The sequence below is a fragment of the Silene latifolia genome, chromosome 2 (genome assembly GCF_048544455.1).
Source record: "Silene latifolia isolate original U9 population chromosome 2, ASM4854445v1, whole genome shotgun sequence".
Classification (NCBI taxonomy): Eukaryota; Viridiplantae; Streptophyta; class Magnoliopsida; order Caryophyllales; family Caryophyllaceae; genus Silene; species Silene latifolia.
In genome coordinates, this window is record NC_133527.1 from 38,366,772 (window position 1) to 38,380,582 (window position 13,811).

Sequence of the window (13,811 nt, forward strand, 5' to 3'; positions counted from 1 at the left end):
GATCTTGCTACGCTTCAATCTGCGACCAACAATTTTTCTGACGATAATAAAGTCGGAGAAGGTGGCTTTGGTATCGTCTATAAGGTACAGATAATTCACTACGTTCTTAACTCGGAGTGCATCATATATTTGAAGACAATCAGTAATGCATTGATTATTATCCAGAAGCATACACTAAATAACAATGCCGTGCAAAATGTTGATGTAAAAAAAATTATGCCATTTTATGCTCCTAGTAATCGACATATACCACACACAAATTAAATAGCAGGGGTGGACAATGTTAATACTAGTGATTAACATCTTTTTAGACCCAATTATAAGAGAAATTTGAAGACATATCTTATGGGCTGTGACGTTTCAGATCCGAGAATATAAGATATCCTTATCATCATGAAATCGAGACCGAACTTTTCACAAACTTGCAATTCTGCATGTATAAATGCAATTGCCAATGTTCCAGCACTAAATTACCAACTATCATGGCCCAATGATCATCCCATTGCCGCACAGAAAACATCATATACGCACTTACTTTCAATAATTAGTAGACAAAGCTATGATGTTTACGTAATATCATCAAGTAAATAATTGGAAATAATTCCGACAGCAATAACCATTTCTCTTGATATCACGTGTACCAGTACGATCATAATCACAGAACGAACAAATACTCTTAAGAATCTTTCATTGTCATTCCTTGACATTCGTCATCTTGACAGATTTCGAAAATTGTTCTATTAGATTGTTAGGAAATTGATTTTCACGAATTGGAATTGACAATAATAAAACCGCACCGAATCGCTATGCTTTCCTAATAGAACAATTCGACCCTTACTTTAGTGCCTGGGTTGTATCGAACTTTCTATTGAGATAAGACGGTTGCCCTCTGTATTCGGCACAGAGTACAGAGATATAATTAAGAAGTATTTTTGAGTAGTTTGTTAAACGTTCTTTTGATGCAGTAGAAGATTATTATTTTTCTGTAACATTTTCTTCTCATCCCTTTGTCTATTTATAATGACAAAACAGGGTATAGGGAGATGTATTTCTGAAGAGTTCTTCTTGTAAATTCCGGATACAATTAATTAAAAATCCGAGTAGTGAGACCCCCTTCAAAGTTATTCGAACCGAAAACTATACCGTAATCCCGTAAATAATTAAGCGAGTGTACACTCCGTACTTCCCGAACTCGCATTACATTATTTAGAAATTACCCATCTATGAACCAATCTTAATTACGCCAAATGACCCGGTAATTACTCTTAAATCACCAACATATATGAGTGTTGTAGTGTTAATTTTGAGGAAACATCACCGGCGTGAGACCATAACCACCTTGGTCTTGCTGTAGTGTTATTTCCATTGTTGCTTCGTTACCTTACCAACAAGGCAACAATATGAACACTATTACACTTTGTTGTAAAAATGGCTGTCATTCCAAACAAAACCACTCCTGATTTGTCGAATTAGAGCACTTACCTTACCAGCAAGGGAATAAAAATGGTCTTTACATGTAGCTGAGTTAAGCCTCCTACAGTCTATAACACATACCTCTACCTATGACGATTCTAGTGGGGATTAATTCATTTTTGTCATTTTTAATAACTGTAACCCCGCCTAAAAACAGTTAATGTATTATACAACTGGTTGTATATACAACTTATTTGATATAGTTGGATTTTGTTATAAAGTTATTGAGCTATACTAACAAAACTATCGAGCTATGATACAAAGTTATTGAGTTTAACAGAATAATTTTTAAGCTCAGTAACTTTGTAAAATAGCTCAATGTAAAATAGCTCAACAACATTTGTGTAAGAGCTCAATAACTTTGAGCCGGTTGTACAATGCTACTATACAACTGGTTGTAGGATAGTATTTGTGGCCTAAAAAGGACAATCTGAACCAGGCTGACCCATTTAGAATCAAAAATAGCATATATGATACTCTCTCCGTCTCTCAGTAAGGTTCACACTTTTCTTTTTATGTCGTTTCTTTATAAGGTTCACCTTTTACTTTATTCCTTTAATTTGATTGTCTAATTTTTGTGGCGACCAATATTGTTAGGATCGGGATTTCTACTTTGGATCGACGAGTAAGATAGGATCAAATCGTTAGAATCGGATCATAAAATTTTAAGATCCTAATTCCTACAAACTCACTAAATAAAGCCTTTTATTTGGTAAAAGCATATAATTGACGATCAAAACACTTATTTTATACTCCATATTTATCCATAAACTATTGGTAACTACTAATTTTAGTATCATTGTACGAACATGTTTATAATACTTACGCGGAATCGGATCCTAAGATCGTAGGAGCGTATTATGATCCGATATCTAAAAATTTCCAAATGAATGGGATCCTAAGATTCTACAACCATGATAGAATTGTAGGATCTGAGATCAGTAAAGCCTTTTTGAATTGTAGAATCGAATCGGGATTCTGACAACAGTGGTGGCGACTATTGACTCTGCATATGTATTAACTCGCTTTCATTTTGCACCACATTATAGTGCCCCTATTTAAAACTTGTCAATCCACATTGGTGAACATTGTAGAGAGACCGAGGGAGTATCAACATCTAATGGTTTCACTATTTCTTTTTAAACAACCTCCTGCATAGCCGGGTTCAACCTTCGTCCGCCACTGCTCGAGTATATAGAACTCCCTTCGTTTCACAAACACTTTCATTTTTCATTATTTGGTTGTTTCGAAAATACCTAGCAAAATTCCACTTGCATTTCATCACATTCACACAATTATCCCATTTGCTCCACTTGTATATTTCTATGTAATCCTTATTATTTGTATGTATAATAATTAAGTACTAGTACAATTTACATAATGTAGAAGGTATTTGTGAAATGGAAGGAGTATATATGTGTATATATATCATGATGAGATGAGAGGACATTTCAACTAGGGAAATAATGCTCCAAAGTTCGTAAATTTCCATGGATGTTTAAAGTCAGTTAAGCCGGCTGTCCGGTGACAAGGCGCCTAACTAATAAAATTGTCTTTGGAAAATCTTTCCATGAAATAAATTTGTAGGTCATGCGTTGACTGACTAGCTTGGCACCCCAAGTCAACAAACCCTATAATCAAAGTAAAGTGGTATGTGACAAGCGTTGACTGACTTAAGTCACAAATATCAAAAAAATCTATTAATATCAATTGTAGACACCACAATTATCTTCATCCACAAATTAGAAGGAAAAAATTATATTAAGAACAATGATTAAGGTTTTAGTAATACTTCTTACTTTCCTTAGATTTCAATCTATTGTATCATCGTCTAACCAAACATGCTTGTTTAGCTACTCAAGAAGTGGAGGGAAGAATAATGGCAACAAATATAAACACACCCTTCATAATCTCCTAACCACCTTTTCATCTCAAGCCACAACTACAAACACGGGGTTTTACAATTCTACCCTCTTTAACCGATTGGCAAATGATAATATGTATGGGCTGTACATGTGTCGTGGCGATATTGATCGCCAGTCATGTCGTGCTTGTGTCAACTATGCAAAACACGCCATCCTTTCAAAACGATATACTACTAATTATGGGCATGAGGCTTTGTTTTGGTACGACCATTGTATGATTCGTTACTCTAACAAACCAATTACTGGCATATTGAATGTTAATACTTCGATGTTGGCTACTTGGGACATGTACAACGTGACCGGTAACGTGACTCGTTTCACGCAAATTTTAAGGAATACAATGAATTTATTATCAGTCCGGGCCAGTGGCGGATGCAGGATTTGACTAAAGGGGGGGCACACCCCAAAAAAAAATTTTGCGGACAACTTTTATACATTAAAATTTTTTCATCGTCAATACATAACAATATAATCGTAAAGAAAAAATATATCAACAAACCCTAAACGACTAAACCAAATACCAACAAGCCCAAGTGCATTATTTTAGAGGGAATATCCATTTTCGGCGGTAGAATTGGGGGTCCTGTGTAAAAAAAATTCGAGAGACCCCTTCAATTTCATATATTATCGTAATGAAAATAGTAAAAAACTTAACCAAAGAGTACCATAATCTTTATTTAAAAATTCGATTAATTAAATCTAACTTTGAACATACAAAAAAAAATAAGCCAAACCTAACCATAGTGAGATTCGAACACGAGACCATCAGGGAAGTTTATAAGCCTCTTACCACCAGACCAAGAGCATCATCATGCTAAAAATAGGCGCTCTAAATATGTAAACATAAATTTTCAGTTTTTTTTTTCTTTTTTTTTTTCGTCACGTGAGGGCACGTGCCCTCACTTTCCCCTCCCCAAATCCGCCGCTGGTCCGGGCTGCTAATTGTCGTTCAGGGAAGAAATTTGCAACGAGTATAGTGAAGCTAACAGAGGATGAATCTTTGTACGCTTTGGCACAGTGTACGCCAGACTTGACCGTGAAGGATTGCCGCAAGTGTTTGGTAACAGCGATTGAAACACTACATAAAATGGGTCGTAGCAAGAGTGGAAAAATTCTTCAACTCAATTGCATGGTTCGGTTTGAGATGTTTCCATTCTTTTACAGTGACAAGATTAAGCCCTTGGAGTCTTCTGCTGTTAACTTGACTGAAATAAGGCTACGAGGTAGGTCAAATTTTCCTGATACACTTATTTATGTAAGGTTTTACTCCCTCCGTTACGTCATTTATTATTTATTTCGGATTAAAATATACTTCATAGATAATCTAAAAGGTAAAAACTTGATTGAGATAGAAGTAATCGAGATCCCTCTTCTATCTTCTTTGTTCTTTCACAAATAATCAATCAATACTATATATTAAATCCAGAAACCAAGGGACTTCAATGTAATTAAAGAAAGTTATACAAATTAATTATACTATATAGTTTTAAATCAATAGCACCATGTGATGGACCCGATTAAGGGATCTCAATGCAAATATTATATAGTTTGGGTTAAAATTAAATTATATAGAAGTTTGGTAATTTTTCTAAACATGGTCAATTTTCTTAAAATAAAATAATTAATTAAGATGGTCAATTTTCTTAAAACAAAATAATTAATTAAGATGATCAATTTCAAAAAGACTAAACGAAAGAAGATACCTGGTAATTTTCCTAAATATTTATAGAAGACTAGAAGATGATCAATTTCCTTAAAAAAAATAATTAATTAGTATAAACATGCACACTTATGGTATTAATTATTATCATCACAAAATTATATATTAAATTTAAAATCTATGTAATTTTAATAAACTTTATAGTTTATTAGATGTATAGAGATAATAATTATTTAACATACAAAAATATAATAAGTAGGTTATAAATAATTCAAGTTAGATTCCATAATATATAATATTGCATAATTCTTTCGATTTGATTTAATGCATATATGTAATATATTTATATAAATATATAATCCTCTTAAAATTGCACGTCTAAGTAGTAGAAGTAATTTCGTCAATAAAGAAAGGAATTGTAGTAACATTGAATATAGTTATATGATAGTAATCACTCATTTGAATAGCAAAAGTAACAATATTATCAACGAGATAAGTGAGAGTGGTATAAACAACAATGGGAGTAGTGAAATAATAAATATTAATGCGACAATAGTGAAAGTAACAGTAATTACGGCGGGAGTAGTGAAATTATCAATATTAATGCGGCAGTAGTGACAGTAACAATAATTACGCCGGGAGTAGTGAAAGTAATAATGATTACGGGCAAGTAGTGAAATGTTATTACAATTGTTTCATTAACAAGAGTAAAATGTTAATAGCGGGAGTAGTGAATTTGTCTCAAAATTTATTTCATCGTAATTTTAGGATATGTTATAAAAAATATATTAATGATAAATTTATGGGTTATGCAACTTTAAGTAATTTTATTTACTGAAAAAAAAAATTAATGGTAAGTAGAGGTAGCCCGGGCGAAGCCGGGCACCAATACTAGTTTGTCATAATACCATACCTTTATATAATATACTCCATGCCAGTATCTCATTTTCAGGGGTGGAACCAGGAACAAAAGTTACCTAACGCTAAATTAAAATAATAAAGAAATTGAATTTTTTAAAATTCAAAGACTAGAGAAAAAATTGATAACTCCACAACTATACATGTTTATACATAATATAGTTATGTTGGTGTGTCGTCTTCGCAATGTAGAGCCAAATATAATAAATTACGAGTTTTAATATTTATTTGATATCATATTGCAAAGAAGCATAATATGCTCAATTATAACTATTTTAATTAGTTAACTAAACCCATTTAGATAGAACTCATAAGAAAATTTCTAGGAAATGTACATAATACTAAGTCTCACTCGTACGACTTGAAATTATGCGTATCAAATTGGATTAAGAAAATTGCCACCTTTAGAGTAAATAATACGGAGTATTACTTAGATAAAAAAAAAAAAAAAAAAAAGAAGTACACAACATGTTTTTTTCGATTATAACTCACTTGTTAGACATAAAATAGAAGTATGTATTAAAATGGTTTAAAAACCAAGATATTGCGAGATATCAATTACTCAGTTACACAAAGTAAAAAGTTGTTCAAAATACGGAGTACATGATATGAATTACTAAGAAATAGTATAAGTTTTTAATATATTCATTTTAAGGGAAATCTAGAAAATGACAACACATGTAAGCTTCGTGCCCTTATGAATGGGGAAAACAAACAAAAAAAAAACATGAGAAATTGGCATAAAGTTAGAGAACATTAATTTAAAGGATTGTATTTAAATAGAAGGGTAGACAGGATAGAGAATATAAAGAAAGCGGGACAATATAAAGGAATAAAAAAAAAAAAAAGAGAATAATTCTCATGCATGAGTCATAACGCGTAGCAAATAGCAGCGTACTAAAAAAACCATCGAGAATGAAAGTGGCGAGTTTCGAACTTGCTCCACTGTTGTGGGAGGTGAATGTTTGACCATTAAGCAACTAAAATCAAGATGATATATCTATACACTGAAAGCTACATATTTTATTTCGAGAAATCATCTCGGGCTATAGCCCGAGTAGCCTAGGCCCAGTTCCGCCCCGCTCATTTCTTCTATTTTCTTTTGTACACAAGAATTATCGAAATAAATTTAGACTACATAAATTCCATAATCCAACGTGCAATTGAAATTGGACCACACAACTCCACATTCATAAAAGGATAGAGAAAAGAAAATGTGGCTTAAATAAAATAAGAAAAGAGGGAGGAAATGAAAGACTTGGAGGGAGTATATATGATATTTTTTGTTGAGTATTTCATATCATATATTTTTTATTATGGTGACTTGGTGAGGGCTCCGCAACTCCTACCTTACGTATGCATTGGGTAAACTAATAATGTTAATAGCTCTGTTAACTCAGCTTTTTTTTTTATGATGAAGCGACTCGCAGTCGCTAACGTTGAGTAAACTAAGAATGTTGTTCCCCTGACTACGATTTATTTTATTTTATTTCTTTGTTATGCAGTTCGATTGGGGTCCTATAACAGCTCTGTTAACTCAACTTCATCTTCACCATCTTCTGTATCCGCTACTACACCCGCGATAACCGCATTTAAAGGTAATATTATCTCTCTCACAAATAAATTATTATTTGGGTTCTCTTGCTCGCAGCGGAAGCATGTCACTACAACCAACAAACAAACAAACAAACAAACAAACAAACAAACAAGGTGTAAGGACCGTCTCACACACACACACAACCACGAAATAGGGAATACTAGTACAGTTGTGCGGAAGCGTGATATATCTCATGTTGGACCTCTGCTGCACCGGTGTTCACTATCCATAATAGTACGATATTGTCCGCTTTGGGCCAAGCCCTCGCGGATTTAATCTTAGGTTCCTTCTCAAAAGGTCTCGTACTATTATATTTTGTAAACACTTATAAAGATGATCTTGCATCTTTATTCTACCGATGTAGGACATGATTTTTCACCTTAACAATCTTACCCTCAAACAAAGAATCATCATATTAACTCGGACCTTGACCTCCATGGAGAATTCCTACACTCTACAGCCCCAACTTTTAGACACCTGAAACATCACCAAGTCTTGATAACCTCCCCTTAGCCAACAAACCATGCTATCGTGAGACATATCTTGCACAACATGTTACCGCCTGGTCAAGTGAGTGCCCCCACATATGTCATTCTTCGAAATTTGCTACACATGTATATCGAACATCTTCTGCATGTCTATGTGTCATTCTTCGAAATTTGCTACACATGTATATCGAACATCTTCTGCATCTAATATACCTTGGATCCAGTTATCCACTTCAGAAGTCGTAGAACACCAGCGATCTCTGGCATCCAACCTGAAAAGGACTCACTAGACCTTTGGCACCTAATAAGGCTTCAGCTGATCAACAGCTCTAGTACACAAAAGGTCTTTACCCCACAAGACCTATGGCGTCTTTCATCCATTTAGCTCTGGACTCGGCATGCTCAAGGCTCCACCTCGACCTAGGAATTACATGCCTTAGAGTGTACGCCACCTTCAATTCTTGACTCAATGCTTCACCAACGTACCACCCTATGGACTTGAGAATTGCAAACAATCTGTTAGATTGAGCCCACGAGTCTGTGACTCACGAATGCTATAAATTCCGCTCTCCAAGCTCCACTATTTGTACATTGTAGGGCCTAGGCCCAAGTTTAACCTTGGGCTCTGATACCACTTGGGCTCATTCATACTGTTGCATAGACCTGTTGTACCGTTTGTGAACTTACAATCCATTAAGTTTCTCAAACTCGTACTCAATAGATCTTAATTGTGTTAGCCTCTAACCAAGTACAAGAGAGAATTTTTAAAAGGTACACCTAATTTACCCCCTCCCCCTCTTAGGAGTTTATCGTTCTTAACTCTTCATAGCGCCATACTCTCAAGATAACGTTTCTCATTTTTACATGTGATAACATTTTGTATCCAAGACTCGAAACATAGTCATACGACATGATCAAAGATCGAGTAATCCGCGATCCAGAAACATGGCCCACACAACATGTCCAAAGGTCGAAAACACTTGGAAACATGGCTCAAACAACATAACCAAAGCTCTAATTCCTCCGGAAACATGGCCCACACGACATGAACCAAACACCCGGATGGGGCGGAAAGCAAGCCAAGTAGCGAATTAATGTCTTTCTCCCCTTAGATACTAAGCCCAATAAGCAATGAGGGAACACAATGAATTAAAATTTGACCTATACAAAATCAAATATGAATCCAATGACCATTAAAGGTAAAGATTACATATTTCAGACAAACATTCAAAACGTCATCAAACATGAGTTTGGTCATAAACAAAGTGTTTCAATGATAAACTAGTGTCAACATACCCGACACAAGCAGTAGAACAAGGTTTAGATGTATAATAAACAAGAACATAAACTTCAATCCAAAACAACAAATTGGAACTCGTCCACAACAAAGGTCCATTTTAAACGGCCATACCCGTTCTCGACATACGAATGGAGTGATTCCAACTGGAGGTGATAACAAATCCTCTGATGAGGGAGATATGGCCGTTTTACGGAAACCGAACAGTGCAGGAAAAGGCTTGCCCTAACCCCGCGCGAGGTCGAACTTCTCCTACAGTTCAGTGCCTGAACCCCCTCTAGTCCAATCGCGCGCGCGGCTCAAGATAATTTTTACTCAATTTTATTTTTACATACTCTTGTTAATACACATACAAAAACAATATATACAAACTCAAGATTGATTCACAAGTCTCATAAATGCATTAGATATGATCAAAACTATATCTATTATAAGAATTGTCAACAAAATAAATCACAACTTTACCCAAAATCTCTCCAACTTCAAAGTTGAGGCACAATATTACAACAATACAACAATTTTCAATATACAAGTCTTATAAATTATTTAACATTCATAAAAAATGCTTTTCAAGACAAAATCAACCTAAAGACCTCATCGTTTTCTTAAAAAAAAAACTCGAATCCTAGCACAACCAAACACACAAACATTTATACCGAATAACCCATCTACATTATCTTTTGTCTACCAAAAGATCGTCTAAAAGCAAAGGATCCACTTCCACAAAATCAAAGATCTACTCTAAAGCAATTATCAAGACAAAAGATATGAAAAACGTCATCTTTTAAAGATGAGATTTTAAAGAGCGAAGGTAAAGGTAAAAAAAAACTTACATCAAATGTAAGGGAACGATGAGTGGAGAACGATTGCACAAGAATCTTCGAATTTCGGTGAGGAACGTAGAAGTTACGTTAGTTTTAAGAGGAGATCTAAACAAATGGGTAAAAAGATGGATTTTATAAAAGTTGGAGAAAAATAAGATTTTATAACATGAAAAAATGGAGGATGATGAGAGAAGAAGAATGAATAAAAGATTGGGTCATTTAACTTTGAGTGAGGCATTATTAATACCAATAGAGAGAAAGATGAGAGAGAAAGTTTCTCTCAAAAACTAGAAAATTTAGGAATCTGAAAACCTCTTTTCTTATCTCCTTCCCAAGCTCTTCTTCCTTCTTCTTCTTCAATCATCAATTCTCACGATCATCTTCTAACTCCTTCATGATTATGTAGATCTTTAATCTTATTTTTACTTCTTTAATATAAAAATTCTCACTCGTGTTTCTTGATTTTCTTCTTCCTAATGACTAGATTTTAATTTGCTCTCCATTTTAGCCTAAGACAACTTTTTCAGTCTTATGTCTTAGTTAAAGGAGGTTTAAATCAAGGAATTAATAACAATATTTCAACAATTAACTACATAAATCAACCAAAGCATTTTTGATTTAAATCAAGAAGTCATGAAGTTTCATAGAACATTCTCTGAGTTTATTTTCATGTTTTGATTATATCAAAACAATGGACTATGTTAATTTTTGTGTTTAGAGTATTTGCTTTGATTTGATCTGTAACTATACAAAGGGTTTTGTATAGTGATTTGAAGGTAAAGATGGTTAGCATGAATGCATGATAAACAACTTTGGTGGTATTTGATTACTGGAAGTTTTTGGACTATTTTTTGCAAAATAGGTTCACCTTGAGTTGATGCTCTTAGATCTGTTTTCTCTACTTTTGGGATTAGTTTTTGTTTTTGTAATTTTTTTTTCTTTTGGGGTTTTAAAGATTTCGACTTTCGTTTGAGAGTCTTATTTTTTTGCCCTTGTTATCTTGGTTCGATATTGGTAATATGAAAGTTGTTGTCTTTCTTTTACCGCTTTCATCAGCAAGGATGTTATGGGTTAATTTCGATTAACCTAGTTTCCTTTCCTTATAAAAAAAAGGATTTTTGATTTCTTTAGATTAGAAATGTATCTTATGCTGAATGTCCCTTGTTATTTGTGTAGAATTTGTAAGATTATTTCTAAGTTTATTTATTATTCTAATGATTTTATTTTTTAATTCTTTCATGAGATATTAAAGTGACATACGGAGAATCCCTTCTTTGTATCCTTTTATCTTTATGGTTACTTCCTGTTGAATAAAAATTATTGGAATTTTGTTAACCGTTGTCATACTTGCGGATGTTATAGATTGATTTATAATTATCTTAGTTTCCTCCACTTCAAATAAACCCCGGCCACACTTAAATCTATCAGAACATCTCCAATGGACAATTACAATATATTGTAACTTGATTGCCACATCGATTTTTCAAGCCACCCTCCTTTTCGGCTATCTACTACTCCAATGACAAACTACAACATCCTGTAGCTTCTTTGGGTCCACATTCTTGTCTTTATCCAATGAAATTTTTGCTTTTTTTTATTTTTTTTAAAGCAAGTCATGTAGCTTTGTAGAGCTATGATACTTGCAAGCTCCATCTAAATATTCCAACTCCACCGTTGAGCTTTATACATTTTTTTTTTTTGCAAAAGTTGCAATCATGTCAATAAAGAAAACCACCAAAGAATTATCCAAATATTAATTCAATTCTCTATTGTGTGTTATAAATCTCACGCAACAGTTAGAGTTTATTTGTCTAATCGTATATATTTGCATGCAAACAGTTGAAGTAGAGATCTCCCCGCTCGTTAACGGTAATAAGACGTTGCGCTTTGTGCCTATGATCGTTGCTAACTCGTCAATGATGAAAGAGAACGGTAATAAAGATTAGCTCTTTTATTTCTTATTTTCCTATTTCTTATTATTTCAACTTTTTTTTAAAAAAAATGACATTATACAAACTTGAAACACTTTTATTGAAACACTACTCTATATCCCAAGAAATACATGAATATATATAATATTTTACATTTTCGTTTATTATTTATAGATTTTTTATTAACACCCTATGAATCTTTAAATTTTAACCCATTGGTATTTTGTTTTGAGGAAAAAAAATTGATTTGTAAAATTAATCAACTCAATTGAGTATCTCATGAAATGTGTATATTAATAAAAGTATTTATTTAAAGTCCAAACTAATTGCTTGTTCTCTTAGTATATATCTCATTATGTTGTTTTAAAAGTTCTTCAACAAAATATTACTTTCAACTAAAACACGGAATAGATGCTCACAAAAATCATGATAAAAGTAAGCAACTTCGAGATGCTAAAGAATAACGCTCAAGTAGATCATGATATAATGTACATTAATTCTTTTTTTTTAAATACCTTATTTTAGTGAGCATTAAATTTGTTTAATCAATTGAAGGCCTTTTCTATGCTATTTGTAGTCAATATTTAGTGTGAGTATTAAATGTTCTAGTGGCATATATTTCAATATTTCAATATTTGGTATGATGTAGGAAATGAGGTTGGTCTACAAAGCGAGTGACTATTAAATCATTCTCACGGTGGAGTGAATGCAGCATTTGGGGTTTTTCGAGTACAAGTGATCGATGAAAATAATATTGATGACACTCACCTAATGAAACCTATTTCCAAATATAATGGAAAATATTACAAAAATAACTTATGCTGTTGTTTAGCATAAATCATTATGGTATTATTATGTCAAAAAACACAAATTTATACTTGCATTATTTTCTTATTGATGATGCAGTGAGAGTCTGATGTATGTGATATGAAATGTTATACAAGTATTGTTACCTCCGAAAAATGTGTCGATGTTGGTTAAAAAATAAACATTATATCACAATTAAATCTTACAAAAAAATTCAAGCTGAACTATATTGAAGATCACCTATTACGGACATTACAAATAAAAAAAAAAATTAAGTCTGAACATTATTATAAGAAAGTAAAAAAAAAATGTGAACTTAATTGTGACTGTCAGTGAAGGATTTATTTTTAAGGTCTTTTAAGCCCGGATTCAATTGTAAGTATTAATCAAACTTACAAATAGGTTAAACCATGCAATAAAAAAATAATGACTAACTCAAACTTTTTATATTTATACAAGTTGGTGATTTTGACAATCCTACTGCTTTGGTCATGATTTCGTATTTTCGTTCCTTGATAAGCACTTGACAAATTCTAAAATTAACCGGGATTTATAACACGGTAAAACCGAAGCTAAAAAACGAGCATATATAATTAGACTTCTTTGTGATGCCTTTTTATTATCAATTTCACCTAGACTTCTCACTTTTTTTCGAATCTGGTCACTGGCCTAATAAATATTGCCGATTTCTTTTAGAGGATATTTATGTTCCTTAAAAAAAAACTGTGGTTGAATAATCGAAAGAGCATGTGATCAAGTTGATGAATGATTCATTTTTATAATCCCTTTCACTCATCAAAGAATTTGTCAATTGGTCATTCAGCGAATCATCGCACACTTCAGCAGCAAGTGGAGCACTACTCAGGACTTCAACACTGACCTTTTCTACTG

At 33.1% G+C, this 13,811-nt stretch overlaps 1 protein-coding gene across 1 annotated transcript; it reads left to right on the forward strand.

Moving 5' to 3' along the window:
- The first annotated feature begins 4,304 nt into the window (after positions 1-4,304).
- Positions 4,305-13,079, forward strand: LOC141629290 (uncharacterized). Its single transcript, XM_074442316.1, has 4 exons — positions 4,305-4,621; positions 7,482-7,574; positions 12,022-12,114; positions 12,763-13,079. Exons 1-4 carry the CDS (start codon positions 4,486-4,488, stop codon positions 12,789-12,791), a joined length of 351 nt encoding a protein of 116 aa, XP_074298417.1. The 5' UTR covers positions 4,305-4,485; the 3' UTR covers positions 12,792-13,079.
- Positions 13,080-13,811: the final 732 nt, after the last annotated feature.

Bases quoted from the DNA above. Each gene is read 5' to 3' on its own strand.
- LOC141629290 (XM_074442316.1), top strand. From the start codon at position 4,486: ATGGGTCGTAGCAAGAGTGGAAAAATTCTTCAACTCAATTGCATGGTT. The intron at 4,622-7,481 runs GTAGGTCAAATT...TTTGTTATGCAG, and splicing joins GACTGAAATAAGGCTACGAG to TTCGATTGGGGTCCTATAAC. The intron at 7,575-12,021 runs GTAATATTATCT...GCATGCAAACAG, and splicing joins CGCGATAACCGCATTTAAAG to TTGAAGTAGAGATCTCCCCG.